The 19021-nt window shown below is 39.8% G+C and overlaps 1 protein-coding gene across 1 annotated transcript in view; it reads right to left on the bottom strand.

The window, feature by feature from the left end:
* Positions 1-5767: 5767 nt before the first annotated feature.
* LOC120515537 (ATPase family AAA domain-containing protein 2-like) overlaps positions 5768-19021 on the bottom strand; it is a 52978-nt gene continuing 39724 nt past the window's right edge. Inside the window, exons 21-26 of the mRNA XM_039736597.1 lie at positions 17283-17405; positions 16805-16951; positions 12673-13002; positions 8705-8829; positions 6206-6334; positions 5768-6093 (exon numbers count right to left, since the gene is read on the bottom strand). Of these exons, the coding sequence (XP_039592531.1) occupies positions 6049-6093; positions 6206-6334; positions 8705-8829; positions 12673-13002; positions 16805-16951; positions 17283-17405 (899 nt within the window). The 3' untranslated portion in view covers positions 5768-6048. The remainder of the gene's footprint in view (positions 6094-6205; positions 6335-8704; positions 8830-12672; positions 13003-16804; positions 16952-17282; positions 17406-19021) is intronic.

Here is a 19021-nt window from a genome sequence, read left to right as displayed (position 1 = left end):
AACCGGGCGAGTCCCTATGTGGAGTACGAACACGTGACCAGCGTCACTCGTGAACAGTGCAGTGCACAAGTGTGTGTGTGTTCAGCTTCAGGTGTGAGAGCAGACTAATCCACTAACAAACTCCCCTTCATTTATCATACATTTATCAAGTGATTTTTTTTTTTTTCCCCCAACAATGCTCGCCCTCAGATTTCATTTACATGACACCGGACACCTTTTTGGTTTTTTTTTGTGATTAGGATAGCTTAGAGCTGAAATAAACTGCTCAGAAAAATTAAAGGAACACTTTGAAAACACATCAGATCTCAATGGGAAAAAGAAATCCTCCTGGATATCTATACTGATATAGACTGGGTAATGTGTTAGGAACGAAAGGATGCCACATCGTTTGATGGAAATGAAAATGATCAACCTACAGAGCCCTGAATTCAAAGACGCCCCAAAAATCAGAGTGAAAAAATTATGTGGCAGGCTAGTCCATTTTGCCAAAATTGAATTGCAGCAACTCCAAATTGTACGCAGCACTTTGTATGGCCCCTGTGTTCTTGTATACATGCCTGACAACATCGGTGCATGCTTCTAATGAGATGACAGATGGTGTTGTGGGGATCTCCTCCCAGATCTGGACCAGGGCATCACTGAGCTCCTGGACAGTCTGAGGTGCAACCTGGTGGCATTGGATGGACCAAAACATAATGTCCCAGAGGTGTTCTATTGGATTTAGGTCAGGAAAGTGTGGTGGCCAGTCAATGGTATCAATTCCTTCATCCTCCAGGAACTGCCTGCATACTCTCACCACATGAGGCCAGGAATTGTCGTGCACCAGGAGCCACTGTACCAGCATAGGGTCTGACAATGGGTCCAAGGATTTCATCCCAATACCTAATGGCAGCCAAGGTGCCTTTGTCAAGCCTGTAGCGGTCTGTGTGACCCTCCATGGATATGCCTCCCTAGACAATCATTAACCCACCACCAAACTGCTCATGCTGAATGATGTTACAGGCAGCATAATGTTCTCCATGGCTTCTCCAGACCCTTTCACTTCTGTCACGTGCTCAGGGTGAACCTGCTCTCATCTGTAAAAAGCACAGGGCACCAGTGGTGCATCTGCCAATTCTGGTATTCTATGGCGAATGCCAATCGAGCTGCATGCTGCTGGGCAGTGAGCTCAGGGCCCATTAGAGGACATGGGGCACTTGGGCACCCTCATGAAGTCTTTCTGGTTGTTTGGTCAGAGACATTCACACCAGTGGCCTGCTGGAGGTCATTTTGTAGGGCTCTGGCAGTGCTCATCCTGTTCCTCCTTGCCCAAAGGAGCAGATACTGGTCCTGCTGATGGGTTATGGACCTTCTATGGCCCTCTCCAGCTCTCCTAGAGTAACTGCTTGTCTCCTAGAATCTCCTCCATGCCCCTGAAACTGTGCAGGGAGACACAGCAAACCTTCTGGCAATGACACGTATTGATGTGCCATCCTGGAGAAGTTGGACTACCTGTGCAACCTCTGTAGGGTCCAGGTATCACCTCGTGCTACCAGTAGTGACACTGACTGTAGCCAAATGCAAAACTAGTGAAGAAACAGTCAGAAAAGATGAGGAGGGAAAAATGTCAGTGGCCTCCACCTGTTAAACCATTCCTGTTTTGGGGGTCATCTCATTGTTGCCCCTCTAGTGTATCTGTTGTTAATTTCATTAACACCACAGCAGCTGAAACTGATTAACAACCCCCTCTGCTACTTAACTGACCAGATTAATATCCCATAAGTTTCATTGACTTTATGCTATACTCTCATTAAAAAGTGTTCCTTTAATTCTTTTTAGCAGTATATATAATTTTAGATAGGAATTTAGAGAAACACAAAGTTAACTTTTACTACATTTTAGTGTGTTTAATCACTTAATGGTGCTGACAGGCTGCATTATTTCAACGGAGCTAAACTGTTTGCTGCTGATTTTGGTTTCTATTCTGCGTCTGGTGGTGTTTGTTGTTTCAGTGGCCAGCGACAGTCGCCCAGCACCGATGGACTCCATGTGTCCTAATACCGCCTTTCCTTTTGCTGCACTAGCCTGGCATGACCTTTCACCAATCAATGTACACCACTGCATCAAAGTGTGGATGACGACAGCAGACCCCAGCATTGTTGATTTGCTTTTTCTACCTGACCAGCTCGTTTCATTTTCAATGTGTCATCAGGTAACGCTTGCCAGAAGTTGGCTCATCCTTAAACCACACATGTTACAGTAGGGGGGGTCCTCAAGCTTGGACCTGGGTGGCCCATGGATGCCAGTTTTTCTTCAATCCTTCCCATTTTCTGCTCAAGTGATTATTTTTTTTTTTTTTTAATGCGACACTTTAGTTTATTTACTCAGTTGTTCAGATTCTGAACTGCTTATTTTTGTGTTTTAATCCTAAAACGGCTGCATTTCCTGTTTTTACTCGTTTCCTCTGTCATCCCATTAAGCAGCAAACCCCGCCTTTTATAAAGCTGTGATTTTTATTTAGTAAAATATTAAATGGAAGAAACATCTCTTGTTTATAAAAGTCACGTGAAAGAGTAAGTACGGCCCATGAAATAACACTTGTGGGACAAGAAAGATGATGCTGTGATCTTCATGGAGTCAATGGAGGCTGAGCAAGGAGTCTGAGTGTCCTGATAAAACCCAACAGCCAGGCCTTAATGACCTCCTAGGCACAGCCAGCAGCAGTGTGTCTGTCCGTGGAGAGGATGTCGACCTCGGCAGTGACATTCATGTCTCTGGTGACTCTTCCTATGAAGTCAGTGGACAGAGTGGGAGAGCATGGGGGGTCATGAGGTCACTTTAAACGGGTGTATGGCACTCCTGATATCCATGCAATAGGACAAAGGTCCAAGTCTTTGGAGGCCTGGTGCTTCCTGTCTTGCTATGTGGTGGCAAAACATGAACGCAATCCAGTGACCTGAGATGAAGACTGGGCTCCATGTCTCTTTGGAGAATCCTTGGGTGCTGCTGGTTTGACGTTGTGTTGCTCATGGAGTCCTGAATGAGGCACATTACCTGCATTGTGAGGGAGCGCCAGTTACATCACTACGGCCATGGGGTGCGATTCCCAGAGTTATGGATGTCTAGGAGTCTTCAAACCATTTGGAACTCAAGCATTCCACTGTCTGGAAGATCATCTACAAGCAGAGAAGATTTCCAACAGATGCCAGCTTGGCCGTGTCAGAGCACCCCAGCCTAATTCAGCCAGAGAGAAGAATGCAAGATGCGGAAAGACGTCTCTTAAGTACCCCCTCAGCATTTCATCACAGCACCTCCGGGAAGTCAAAGTGAATGAGACCTTAAAAAGAGGCTGCACAATTGAGATCTACACCGGAGGAAAGAACATCAGGACAAGACTAAAATCTGCCCATGGACGCCCAGAACAATGCACTCTGGGCAGATGAAGCAAAGGCACGGCGCTCCTTGGCCACATTACTAGCAGACCCCAGAAGTGAAGTGAAATTATTATTTGTGTATGCTAACCACCGGGCAACGCCCAACACACCATACCTCAAAAACCTCTGTCGTCCTTACCTGACAAACCGCAGAATACACTTTACAGTGTAAACTATGGCGTTATGTAATGTCAATATATGTATGGATGTTCCAGAATCACTTCCGAACGGCTGGAACGATTTTTATGAAACCTGGTACACGTTTCTCATCGGACAACTAAAAATACTGTAGGGTGAAATCAACCCTAACCACATTCCCCTTCTCTTGATCTTGCGGTCTTGTATGCAGGTTATCATCCAGTTGAAACTCTGAACGACCACCAGAGGGCGAACTGGAGGTGACTGCCAGCATTCTTTATGTTTGAGCAACACCGCGGCCGCCTGTTGCTTTTGAGATTAAACAGAGTTGGCCGGTTCCGAGCGTCAACTGGATGATAACATAAAGTACATACAAGACTACAAGACAAGCACATTGGTGAGTCTGCATTGTTTGTTAATTTATTTTTAAAGTGGTGTGCGTTTTTTTTTTCAATTATACTCGCTTCGCATGCCAGCCCCCATGTCTGTGCTACGTGCCAGTCTCTTTGCGGTTCTGTCGCTCGCGTATGGGGATGCGATTGTACAATTTAAATAGAGTTTTATTTTCATCGGAATTGTTACTAGAACTATTTTACAGGACAGCGAGTAATTAACCATATTAAAAAAAAAGACTAAAACGTAATCATTTTAAAGTAAATTATGTTCCATGTTGCGTTAGTTATTCGTTGCGTTATACGATTTCGTTCTGTTTGGCTTTGAAATTTACACGCAAATACTTTTTAAACTTACTTTTACTGTAAAACTTTTTTAAATTAAATTTTCATCAAAATTGCACTAAATTTTGATTCTGTGTTTGGACTTTCATCGTGGCAACGCAACGTATAACTGCCTGTGAGTGAATTCCGTTTCTTTCTCTCCAATAAATAAAACGACTTTTTTGAATGTTTGTCTCTGTGAATTGTTAATTGTCTTTGCAAAAGTTATTCTACCGGGAAATTGTAAACGTTTTAATACGAATGGCATATCAAGATCTCCTCTAGTGTCTAATGTTATCTGCAGAAGATGAACTACATTACCTTTCTTTGATCCATCTTTCTTTCTACAGTAATTCGTGCGGTTGAAGACTGGATGGTGTTAACGGTTGTAGATATTCTACAGGATATTGTAAAGTTGATGCTTTCATCTTCCGCAGCATCACCATCAACTGTTTCAGCAGAGTCTATTGATACGCATTTAACCAGTTAGCCGTGTAGCCGATCAACATTTTTGGCCTAAATTAATTTAACTTCCTCGTTTCTCTGCGCTAGGATTGCCCGTGTACTCATTTTTTTCTGTTGATAACCCTTCGGGATGAAATTCTTCAATAAGATTTGAACACAATACGTCTTCTTCAATTTAAAGTGAGGACAACGTGAAAAATGTATAAGAGCTGAGAGCGCTGGAACTGTGTCTGACAAAAGCAGTCACACCAATGAGAGGTGAGAGGACCGTGGGCGTGGTTGAAAAAAATGGACGAGAGGAGGGCGGGACTTGAGAAAATCTCCCAAAAAGTCTTGTTTCCTGTTCCTGTTCTCAAACGAAAACAAAAGTCTTTTCCTCCCAGGCAACACTGGGTATATTAGCTACTATATATATTAGAAATAATAATACATTGTAATATACAGGTCATATGCCAGATGTCTGTATTGTACATTACAAATACATTTCTATAAAAGCTCTATGTACAGTAGTTTCTAAATATCTTAGCATGGCTATACCCTCAACACAACGGCAGACCAAATATAGTAACAGTCATATTTTAATATTAACAATACAATTACCAAAGTTTGGCTTATAAAAAAGATTTTTAAAAGTTGACTGCAGTGATCCTCTGAGATTTGTAGTGGAATTATGGGGGGGAAGCCAACGCTGCCCTTTTTCTGCATCACACAACAATAACCAGGATGGCTCTTGTTCTACGGCTACTAAAACTGGAGGCCGTTATTTTCCTGTTGTTTTTATCCAAGGTGAACTACCATTGGTTACGTTACTTGTTTGTTTTGCGGGTGACGTGATGTGACTTGACTTGCTCCTGCTACTGCGCATTGTCTTCAGCCTCTTGCAGCCTTGACCTGTTCAAGTCCTCTTCTTCATCGACTACAAGGGCGTCCATACTACAAGAAGCTTCAGGCAGTTTGGGGTTGAACAGCAATGCTAAGAAAAGCACTTTGGTAAAGATGGACGAGTTTTTTTACAGGGAGAAAGTGAGCAGAGTCTAGATTTAAAAAAAGTATTTAATTGGTTTCATGCGAATTGCAGGAATTCATAAGGAATTAGTTTTATGGGGCACCATAAATTACCTAAAATAAAGCATTAAATACGGCGTTGTCATTACTAAAGCACTCGGCATCAGTTAAGATATAAGAACCCAAGATCTGATTGGGCAAAGGCCAATGATATACATTTTTTTTCCATATACAATAGATAATTGCTTTGTAGCAACAGAAAAAGTATTTCACCGAAATTCTTAAATATGAAAAAGTTTCACAATATAAAATTATTGATCCATTGATCTGAAACTTTCAATCTTGGCTTCTATTTCCTAATGAGAAATGGGGTGGGAAAAAAAAAAGAAAAAAAAAAACTTTTTTTAGATTTTGAAACAGCAATATCTTTGGTGTACACTTGGATGTTTTCAAAGAAAGTGCGCCAACCTGTATTAGTGCGGTCTTGTCATCTTCCTTTCTGTGCCTAAAGACACACTGAGCGACTATGGTATGAAGCCTCTCAAGCTCCAGGACAGTGCAGCTGCGTGCCTTAACACTGAGCTTCTCTAGCAGATCCTGTGAAATAAATAACAATAAAAAGAATACATTAAAAAATATATAACAGTCCAAAGACATGCAGCTTAGGTGCATTGGCGATTCTAAATTGTCCCTAGTGTGTGCTTGGTGTGAGGGCCCTGCAGTGGGATGGCGTCCTACCTGGGGTTTGACTCCTGCCTTGCGCCAGGATAGATTTACCTGATTTATATAAAATAAATTCTCAACTGAGAACCTGCGTCCTTGACCCAAAACTAACAAGTTTTTTCAAAGTAGTATCGAGCGTGCTAATTGATAATATTCTTGATATAGTAAACTTAGATACGGCGGTCTTCCCAGGCTGTCTTAAGAATGTTGTAGTTAAACCCCTGCTCAAGAAAAATAATCCCAACCCCTCTGCTTTTGAATATTTTAAACCTATTTCTAACCTGCCTTTCTTAAGTAAAATTTTAGAGAAGGCCGTCATTATGCAGTTAAATGACCACCTCAATAAACCTGCTATTCTTGATAAGTTTCAGTCGGGTTTTAGAACAAATCACAGCACAGAAACTGCACTCGTTAAAGTAGTAAATGACTTGCGGGTAAATGCAGACAGAGGCCATTTATCTGTTCTCATCCTCTTAGATCTGAGTGCTGCATTTGACACCATTGATCATAATATTTATAGACATCGCCTTAGTCAATGGGTGGGCCTCTCTGGCAGTGTCTTAAATTGGTTAAAATCCTACCTGGCAGGGAGAAAATTTGTTAGTTGTGGTAATTACAACTCAAAGACACGTGATATCCGATATGGTGTTCCACAAGGCTCTATCCTGGGTCCGCTGCTCTTTTCGATTTACATGCTACCGTTAGGTCAGATTATCTCAGGGCACAACGTGAGCTACCACAGCTATGCTGATGACACACAGCTGTAAGTATCAATAGAACCTGATGACCTCGACTCTGTTGTTTCCCTAACACAATGTCTAACTTGTGTTTCTAAATGGATGAGTAGTAATTTTCTCAAGCTAAATAAAGAGAAAACTGAAATTTTAGGGATTGGCAATAATGGATATAATGAGGTTATTAGAAATAAACGATGCATTAGGATTAAAAGTCAAGACAGAGGTAAAGAATTTAGGGGTAACTGTTGACTGTAATCTGAATTTTAAAATCGCATATTAATCAGATCACTAGGACAGCATTTTTTCACTAAAGAAACATAGCAAAAGTTAGACCTCTTATATCACTGAAAGATTCTGAGAAATTAGTCCATGCTTTTGTTTTCAGTCGACTAGATTACTGTAACGCTCTCCTCTCAGGACCACCCAAAAAAGAAATCAATCGTTTGCAACGAGTGCAGAATGCAGCTGCTAGAATCTTAACTAGGAAAAGAAAATCCGAGCACATTTCTCCAGTTCTGATGTCACTACACTGGTTACCCGTGACATTTAGAATTGACTTTAAAATGCTGCTTATGGTTTACAAGGCCTTAAAGTAATCTGCTCCATCTTAAAGTAATCTGCTCCATCTTATATTTCGGAATGTCTTACACCTTACACTCCAAATCGTAACCTTAGATCTTCAAATGAGTGTCTGCTTAGAATTCCAAGAGTTAAACTTAAAAGAAGTGGTGAGGCGGGTGGCCTTCTGCTGTTATGCACCTAAAATCTGGAATAGCCTGCCAATAGGAATTCGGTGGAGCACTTTAAAAAACTGCTGAACACATTACTTTAACATGGCCTTCTCATAACTTGATTTTAATTTAATCCTGATGCTCTGCATATTAAATTAATTATCATAATTATTCATGATGGCTCTGAAATCCATACTGACCCCTACTCTCTCTTTTGTTTTTTTCCTGGTTTTCTGTGGTGGTAACCTGTGCCACCACCAACTAATCAAAGCACCGTGATGTCCCTACATTGATTGATTAAAGGCCAGAAGTCCACATGACCATCATCATAAAGTCCTTCCATGAGAGCTCTGAATACCATGAGGACTGATTGAGGTCATTTATGTTAGGTAGAATGCCTAAAGGGGACTGGGTGGTCTCAGAACCTCCTGTAGATTTTTTTTTTTTTTCTCCAGCCGTCATGAGTTTTTTTTTGTTTTTTCTGTCCTCCCTGGCCATCAGGCCTTACTTTTATTATATGTTAATTAGTGTTCTCTTATTTTAATTCTTACTTTGTCCTTTCTTCTCCTTCATCATGTAAAGGCACTTTGAGCTGCATAATTTGTATGAAAATGTGCTATAGAAATAAATGTTGTTGTTGTTGTATAGCGGGTTGGATAATGGATGGATATTAGTTTAAAGAACTTGCTGGCACCACAGTAAACCAGCAGTGGTGAACCCACTTTAGGTTCACAGTCCAGTGCCCTGGTCACATAAAAGCAAACATCTGCCAATACCTGTAGCTTTTGGTGGTCCACAGTTAGTGTGCCGCTGCTCCCTGAACTCGCCTTCACAGTTACTGCTTCACTAGGGTGCTGGAGTTTAGCTACCAGGGGTTGTGGTCTTGCCTGCCGCGTCAGAACTGCAAAAGCATGGAAGAAATATGAAAAACTTGCAAAAAGTACCAAAAACAAAGTATAAAATGAGTCAAGATCATTTTGTGTTAAACACAACTGAGAAGATGACAAAATAAAACAATTACAGGTTGCCACGGGACAATCCACTCATCCCAAAATACAACTGTATCATGATTCAGACGTCACAATACAATATGAAATTTGAAAAAAAGAAATACGTGTTTGGTGTTGCTTATTACAAATCATATTCACAAATCAATTTGATTCGAAACTAGTTTCGTAAAATTTGACTTGCTTGTATGGAATGTTATTTGATTTTAATAAATTCAATAAAATGTTAAAAAAAAAAGTATTAATAAATTGAAACACAGCAAAAAATTTTCTTAAATCTCTCTATTATAAAAGAAAATCTTGAAACTAGATAAAACTATTGCCAAGAGATTTTTTTCAAGTCCCGCCCTCCTCTCAACCATTTGAGGTTAATGGCCCACACCCGCGATCCTCTCACCTCTCATTCGTGTGAATGCTTTTGTCAGACACAGTTCCTGCGTGCTCACCTCTTATACATTTTAACGTTTTCCTCACTTTAAGTTCCCAATTAAAGAAGACTTATTATGTCAAATGTTATTGAAGAATTTCATCCCGAAGGGTTATCAACAGAAGAAGTGAGTATACGGGCAATCCTAGCACCGAGAAACGATGAAGTCCAACGAATTACAGTAATCCCTCCTCGATCGGGGGGGTTGCGTTCCAGAACCCCCTGCGATAGATGAAAATCCGCAAAGTAGAAACCATATGTTTGTATGGTTATTTTTATATATTTTAAGCCCTTATGAACTCTCCCACACTGTTAACATTATTCGAGCCTTCTAGACATGAAATAACACCCTTTAGTCAAAAGTTTAAACTGTGCTCCATGACAAGACAGAGATGACATTTCTTTTTTACAATTAAAAAAATGCAAACATATCTTCCTCTTCAAAGAATGCGTGTCAGGAGCAGAGAATGTCAGAGAGAGCGTGAGAGAAAAGCAAACAATCAAAAAATCAATACGTGCTTTTGGGCTTTTAAGTATGCCGAAGCACCGAGATAAAGCGGCATTTTGTAGAGTAGCGTCCGTATCCTCTAGGCAAACAGCCTCTGTGCAAACAGCCCCTCTGCTCACACCCCCTCCGTCAGGCAGAGAGAGTGAGAGAGACAGAGAAAAGCGAACAATCAAGCATCGCGCGGGAAGCACATCGTATATCATTGAGGAGTTTTATTTAATATGTAATACATGCTCTGATTGGGTAGCTTGTAAGCCATCCGCCAATAGCGTCCCTTGTATGAAATCAACTGGGCAAACAAACTGAGGAAGCATGTACTATAAATTAAAAGACCCATTGTCCGCAGAAATCCGCGAACCAGTGAAAAATCCGTGATATATATTTAGATATGCTTACATTTAAAATCCACCATGGAGTGAAGCCGCGAAAGTCGAAGCAGCGCGATATAGCGAGGGATCACTGTAATGCGAAAATTGGTTAAATGCGTATCAGTTGACTCTGCTGAAACAGTTGGTCGTGATGTTGTGGAAGATGAAAACATCAACTTACAATATCACGAAGAATATCTACAACCGTTAACACCGTCTGGTCTTCGACTAACTGAATTACTGTTGAAGAAGGATGTATCGTAATGTTATTGTGTAATTTATGTCTGAGTGATGTACTATGCAATAGGACAAGATTAGTTGTATTCAAAATTTGTTGAATAATTCTGACATCTAAAATTTTAACAGGCAACAAGAAAGGTAATGTAGTACATCTTCAGGGGATAACATTAGACACCAAAGGAGATCTTGATATGCCATTCGTATTAAAACGTTTACAGTTTCGCATTAGAATAGCTTTTTCTATGACAATTAACAAATCACAGGGACAAACATTCAAAAAATGCAGTTTATTTATTAGAGACAAAGAAACTAAATTCACTAACGGGCAGTTATATGTTGCGTTGTCACGAAGTAAGTATGACCAAACACAGAATCATAATTTAATGCGATATTGATGAAAAATGTATTCAAAAAATAGTTTTTACGGACTGTGGTGGGCTAGCGCCCTGTCCAGGGTTTGTTTCTTGCCTTGTGCCCTGTGTTGGCTGGGATTGGCTTCAGCAGACCCCCGTGACCCTGTAGTTAGGATATAGTGGGTTGGATAATGGATGGATGGTTTTTACTGAAGTTTTACAGTAAAAGTGTAATTTAAAAAAGTATTTGCATGTTAATTTCAAAACCAAACAGAACAAAAACTTATAAACACAACATGAAACATAATTTACTTTTAAATTATTACGTTTGACTATTTTTTTACTATGGTTAATTACTCCCTGTAATGTAAAATAGTTAGGTCTATTATGCATATGTAACAATTCCCATGAAAATAACAATCTGTTTAAATTGTACATCTGCATCCCCATGCACAAGTGGCAGAGCCGCGAAGTGTCCGATCGGGGGTTGGCGACTGAATCGAGCAGAGGGCAGAGCCCCCTAGTTTGTATGAAAGAAATGTGTTTGGTGTTACTTATTACAAGTCATATTCACAAATCGATTTGATTATAAAATCTAGTTTTGTAACATTTGACTTGCTTGTATGAAATGTAATTTGATTTTAATAAATTCAGTAAAATGTTAAAAAAAGTATTCATAAAATCGAAAAACAGCAATTGTTTTTTTTAAATAACTTACTCTTTTATGAAAATAAAATAATTTTAGCATCTCTGCCACACACGTTGTGAAAAGGGGGGCTGAACACACCCCAAGAAGACAGTCGCTCCACCGAAACTCCCTCTTAAAAACGGTGATACAATGGGAAACAAATACAGTTTTTTTTACCTCCTCTTTGCTCGATCAGCTGCTGGCTTGCTGCTGTTGCTGCCGTGCTGCGTGATCTGCATCTCACGCAGCACTTTGAACATTTAAAGGCCTCTAAAGCAGCTGTCCTTTTGTCTCACTGCCTTGTCTCCTACAACCCCGCAGACATCCTCTACACTTTTTGGGGGTCCCGCTCCCGAGGTGCGCCCCTATGAACAGGAAGATTTTCTACTCTTAATTGAGAGACAGAACTGTCCCCTCCGACCACACACAGAGCTCGATTCACTCCTGAAAGAGACTTATGTTTGTTTGAAATGTTTGAATAAAGTTTGTGTCTCTAAAATCTGTGTATCTGCAACTCTGTGACCGAAGCGTGACAGCATATGTGGATTTCACTTTCATCAAATAAAAAATCTTTTCATTCTTGTGGATATGCCTCTTCATTGGGAAGAAACACTACTTTTCCCTGATGGCAACATGAATTACATGATCTACAAGACTCCAACTTAAAGTTTAAATCCGAACAATATATTTGATCTCTTTTCACTGTTCACCGAATAATTTCCATTTGTTTGCAAAATGCAATCTTTACTCTCATTTTTTTGAGTCTTTCAAATTTTAGTACTTTCATTATCTCTAACCTGCCCTACATGTGTATCGCACCAATATTTTTGAATTCTTTACAACGTTCTACTTTGTCATCTACTCTTTGTCTTTTATTTCTGGCCCCGGGTGTGGTTAAATCTCAAGGCATAATGTCTCATCTCACGGGACGTGAAAGTATCTCTCTGAAAAAGTCACGTCTCATCCCAGGATTTTTTTATTATAATAGAGAGACATGGACTACCTACTTCTGCAGATAGCTGTGAATAAAGAATATCTGTTTTCAGCTTTCTGTCAATAGCCTGCTCTTAGCTCAAATAACTAGTTTGAATGGCACTTCTTATTTGACACCTCTAATGCACACATGTAACACAAAAAAGGGCTCAGTACAAACCTTTATTGGTATCTTTGGATATTTCTCCATTTTGAAGAACACCTTGTGGTCCTTCTGCCGATGTTTCACTTTGAGCAGAGGTACAGTCAAGAGACAAATCCCCGCCAGTCTCATTTTCAACTTGACTAAGGCTAGACTGGCTTAATGAATCCAGTCGGTCTTCTGCATCTTCTGTATCTGCACCGGTTTCCTCCTCTTCCTCCTCCTCATCCTCTTCTTCTTCCGCAGCTGTAACATTCTCTTGGACATTGTGAAATAATTTCTTTTTTTTGTAGAAGCCCGCTCTCCAGAGGTATCTTCGGCTCCTTCTCTTTTTTTTTGTAGCTACAACTATTAAGAACAAAACAGTGAGTTGAATTTGTTAAGCAAATGTGATCAAGTCGACAAATATAAATCTGACAAGGCAAAATAAACTGTTATTAGTACAAAAATCAGTTTCAGAATAAAATTGTCACACAGCTTCAAAAAAGATAGAAAGCAATATGTAATAATCTTTCTATATAATACGCTACCGTGGCTGTTCGTTTCTCTGTCCAGGATTTTAAATCACCTGAAGCTCGCAAACCGTTTGAACTATTGACCTGAAATTTGATGCACGTATACTACTACGTGACGTCTACTATCCGCTTTCGGGGAGATGATTTTTATTACTCTTTTTATTTTTTATTTTATTTTATTGTAGAATCAACTCTCGGCAGCGCGCAGCAGCGCATGCGTATTGGTGGCATTCTCATTCCTTGCCACCTTCGCTAATCATTCTTGAGGCAGATTGAAGACTTAAGTGCCAGCTTAAGTGAAAAATTAAAGAAAACGTACAAAGTAATTGCAACACAAAAACTAACTTAATCAGTTTTAACACGAAAAGATGCTAATGAAAGAAGAGAAGCAGTGGGCCGCTAGGGTGGAGAAAAGAAGAGCTGCTCAGGAAGCAGCAAGCGCATCAACATCTGAACAAACGAATTATAATCAGAGACAGTGAAAGAGGATGAAAACTAGGAATACTCAAAGCAAGTGTATTCACTGCACGTTATCGAAATAGTAATAGTATATTTTATAACACAAGAATATTAACTACAAAAATCCACAAACTTGGACAAAATCAAGTATGCATATGGCATATATATATATATATATATATATATATATATATATATATATATATATATATATATATATATATATATATATAAAGCCATACTATATTTGTAATCCTCGTATAATGCATTGGTCTCTTAAGTGAAATTAATGTTTATTTACATTTTCAAACCAATCCATGGTAGGATGGTAATGATAAAAATTGTACCACCCCTGTTCAAAATATTTGTTAAAACTGATGAAGTACAGGCAAGCCACAGAACTCCACTGATGAAAGCTTTCTGGTAACATAATATTTAAGCTCCACCTCCTTCACTGCACTTTTACATGACTGGCACCCTTTATGACCTATTAAAAGACTTAGACTTCATTAAATGGTAAATGGCCTATATTTGATATAGCGCCTAACTAGAGTTCAAGAACCCCCCTAGGCGCTTTACAACACAACAGTCATTCACCCATTCACACACACATTCATACGCTGGTGATGATAAGCTACTATGTAGCCACAGCTGCCCTGGGGCACACTGACAGAAGTGAGGCTGCCGAACACTGGCGCCACCAATCCTTCCGACCACCACCAGCAGGCAAGGTAAGTTTAAAAAAAAACTCCTTTATATTACTTGTCAAATCGATTTAAATGTGAGGTTAGCTCCTAAATCCTCTGAAGGTAGAAGTGCCCAGCTATATAGTGTCATGTGAATTGTTGGGGAAGGTGAAGACTAAAACCTCTGTATGTTTGAAAAGATTTTATTTAGACCTGCACCAACATGCAACTTCTGGGTTTACACCGATAGGTGGTCTTTCATTGTGTGATACCAAATATTGAATTTTAGTATGTCCTGTGGGTGGCGCTGTGATGCAGTGCAATAATGCCTCGCAACAAAGAGACCAGGAATAACACACAGAGTGCTCCCTGCTTGGAGTGTGCCTGTTCTCCCTTTGTCCTCTTGATGCTCCGATTAATAAAATAAGCTAAACATTTTTCCTTAAAACATTTCTGACCTTCGATTTATCTTAGTTTCAGGGAGAAGTCATATAAAATAACATGCTCAATTTTGTTCTAATTTTTTTGTTAGGAAACATGGTGCCACAAGCAGAGCAATGGATTTTGTTTTCATTATGTTTTAACTGAATGCCTGAATGGTCTCAGATAAGATCTCAACTGACAAAGGAACAGTGAACTGGAGTGCAAGTAACAAGGCTGGAAGTTCTTTTCAGTCATCGACTGTATTATAATCTTTTATCTTACAGCTGCTACATAGGATACATGTAGAACAAGTGTTAAGGTAGTTAATTCATTCAACAAAGGAATATGTCAGAAAAGATTAGGCTGCCACTCAGTCCATGTCAACATCACTATCACATCTAGATGTGTGAGTCAATAATGTTTATGGTAAAAATCTTTTTCTTGTCTCCTTAAAGTACTCAATGACATCTCTATCTGCAGTCCTTATCCTCCTGGACCTGTCCGCTGCCTTTGACACTGTTGACCATTAGATATTGCTGTTGCGGCTTGAACATCTTGTTGGACTTAAAGGGGCTGCTCTTAACTGGTTCAGGTCATGTCTAACTGGCAGACATTTTTCAGTGACTTTTTCCTCTTTTTCATCTACTGCTCCTCTTAAAATGTGGTGTTCCTCAAGGATCCATTTTGGATCCAATTTGTTCTCTATATACCCTCATCCTATTGGTGGTATTTTTAGGAAATTTAACATTTCTTTTCACTGTTATGCTGATGATGGTGATGCTGGTTTATATTCCCGTCTACAACTCTGCAATAAATCAACTGCACAACTGTCTTTCTGAACTAAGATCATGGATGGCTTATAATTTTCTTGATCTGAATTAAAATTAAACGGAGGTGCTTATAGTGGGTCCATCAGCTAAAGCCCAAATTGGTCTTGGACTTCTCAGCTGTCTCTGTCTTTTGCAATCCTCAAGTCCGTAATCTTGGTGTTATCTTTGACCGTAACCTCTCTTTTGAGAAACAAGTTAATTCTGTAGTCAAGAGTTGCTTTTTCCAGCTTCATCTATTAGGTAAGATCGAGCCTTTTTTTATCTTCTAGGGACCTTGAGAAAGCCACTCATGCTTTTATCTTTTCTCACCTTGATTACTGCAACTCGCTGTATTCTGGAATTAGCAAATCCCTGATATGCAGGTTACAGTTGGTCCAGAATGTTACCGCTCACTTTCTGGTTGGGGCAAGAAAGTCTGATTCTGTTTCTCCAATATTAGCTTCTTTACGCTGGCCGCCTGTCAGTTTTCGAATTGATTTTAAAATCTTGTTGCTAGTTTTTAAATCTTTACATGGGCTCGCTCCTGCCTATTTATCTGAATTGCGTGTTTCACACCAGCCATATAGAGTGTTTAGATCTTCTGGTCAGTTGTCTCTTGTTGTCCCTCGTACCGAATGTCAAACTAAGGAGGACAGGACTTGTGCTGCTGCTGCTCCTCGCCTGTGGAACTCTTTACCTCGTCACATAAAGGAGTCGTCTACAATTCAAAACGAGATTAAAGACTCATTTCTATTCACTTGCATTCCGTGACCGCCAGTAATATTGATGGTGTCCTCATTGTGATTATGTAACATTACTTCTATTTATTATTTATTTTATTTCTATTTATGTTATTCATGTTAATTGTATGTTTTTCTTTTATTCTATTATTGTAAAGCACTTTGGCCACGGCATTCCTATGTTGTTTTAAATGTGCTATATAAATAAATTTGACATTGACATTGAATATCTGTTAGAACAAAATCTGTGCCAAAGACTAATGTTAGCTAAACGTGGGGATGTATTTGGGTATGAAATAACAAGACCATTAAATTTGGCTTTTGGGTCTGTGGTTGTGCTTTAGCATTGCCATCTTTCTAGATTTTATTTTATTTTCAAACCCTCTATGTTGTTGATTGGCAAGGGTTAATGTCCATTAGTTTTTCATCAAAGGATACAGACATCAGTATAGACCCTGTTTTGATCAACAAGCCTTGATCAGCATGGACATGACAATTAAAAACGAATGTTGCTTTACCTGCCGGGTTAGCTGGAGTACTTGAGGCTGTTGGTAACGTGTAAACAATGGCTTTTGATGCATCAGAGGTTTTCTTTCCCTCTACTGCAAGAGTCTGCTTTGGTTGCACATGATAATAGGAAGGAGCAAACTTTGCAGCTGAACAACCTACAAATGGAGAAGAGGTTGACTGTGAGAAAAGTACATATAGGCTAATTCATGTTGAATTATTAGCCATGTTTAATAAGCTTCCATAAAAATAACCAAAGAGCATACTGGTTGCTCTCATGGAGATCCCATGCATCACCTTCTATTATAAACACACTTGGGATTTCCTCAGAAACACTGCATGTTTATATAAGTGATGCAAAAGTCGGTAAGTAGATGATAGATCTACATTGACTTCCAAATAAGTAGGCTAACAAAGTTCCTAAGACATGAGTACTCCTAGACTGACCCACCATCGCCCTTTTAAGACATCACAAACCACATTTAATACCTCTCTTTTCACGTGACTCCTTAATTTCTTCACATAGTTTCTCAAAGTCTTCATCCAGCTCTTCTCGAATGATCGCATGAACTGTGTCCTTCAGCATACAAGCTCTGTGCCTGATTAAACGATCTGTAGCACCAAACCCACCATGAAAAGAAAAAAGGGACATATTCAAGTTGTGTCAAAGGGTGAATGGCAAAGGAGCACACTGAAGTTTCTTATCCGTCAAATATTTATGCAACACTGTAAATCTTGCTTAACCCATCTAAGCTTCACCTGAAATATAAATATCTATCTGCATGCTATGGTGTTCAAGGATATTATTTTTATTAATTACCTAACCATACAGTAAATGACCCGAGTATGGACGCATATCCCAAGTGCTGAATCAGCAGCCCGGCTGTGGCTTTATGCAACTAAATTTTATTTTCCATGCAATTGTGTGTATTGGATGAAGGCTCTGTCCCACTCATGAAGATTGATGAGCTACCACAGAGTGGCAGAATGCATAGATAAATGCATTATTTTTATTTATTTATTTTTTTTGCAGTTTCACATTATTTTTTTCCAGAAGATTTCAGCAGAATACGGTCTTGAGTATTATTCGGGCTTAATGCTCCATACCAAACACCAAATATCAAAATAGCTCAACCCAAGAAAGACTCGGGGTGAACTGTTTTTACATTGAATTCTGAGCCGACAGACACTGTGGGTTAAGGCCAAGGAGGTTAAGAGATCTGCACCTTCATTTCATCATTAGTTAAAAGATGTGACAGCTAAAGTTTAAAGCTGGTGAAATAAACAATTACAACAATCTGCATAAATTCATAACAGAGAAATTAGAGTTAGGGTTGTAAAAATTAATAGCCAGCCAAAAAGGCCTACACTTTAACACTAATATTTAATGACTTACAATGTTAAATAAATAGTAAATGTCTATTGAGGAAAGGCTTTCTGAGGGAGACAGAATACTAAATTAACAAAATTATGCAAAAAAGCATTATACATGGACTACTTTTTTTAAGAAAATAAATTTCTGCAGGTGGAAAAATGTATTCTATCCATCATCCAATCCGCTATATCCCAACTACAGAACCAATCACAGCCAACACAGGGCGGAAGGCAGGAAACAAACCCTGGCGCGCGTGCGCACACACACACACACACACACACACACACAGGACAATTTAGGATTGCCAATGTACCTAATCTGCATGTCTTTTGGCGCTTTTCCACTGCATAGTACGGCACGACACGGTTCAGTTCAGCTCACTTTTGGGGGGTTTTCCACTGGGAACAGTACCTGGTACCTGGTCCTTTTTTTAGTACCACCTCAGCCGAGGTTCCAAGCGGCCGAACCGTTACCAAAACGTGACGTGTAAACTCTGCTGGTCACTGATTGGCCGGAGAAAATCGTCATTACTGCGTCACTGAACTTGCGACACAAGACACAACAGACCCGCTAGATTTTTAGCGCAGCCAGCGAAGGTTCGGACGCACCATTTTGTTTTAACCAAAAATGGCTGTTTCGTGGTCTATTGAGGAAGTACAGACGTTCCTCTCGTTGGTAGCCGAGGAGCGGATCCAGCGAGAGCTGGATGGGGCGACGCGGTGCAACTATAACGACACGTGAATAATCCCGCCCACTCTAAAGCAGCACTAAACTGCAGTCGAAACACAAACCGAGCCGAACTGAGCTGAACCAAGGTGAGCTGTACTGAACCGTGCTGTGCCGTACTATGCAG

This window comes from Polypterus senegalus, chromosome 15 (genome assembly GCF_016835505.1).
Source record: "Polypterus senegalus isolate Bchr_013 chromosome 15, ASM1683550v1, whole genome shotgun sequence".
Taxonomy (NCBI): Eukaryota; Metazoa; Chordata; class Cladistia; order Polypteriformes; family Polypteridae; genus Polypterus; species Polypterus senegalus.
This window is presented reverse-complemented; position numbering and strand designations above follow the sequence as displayed.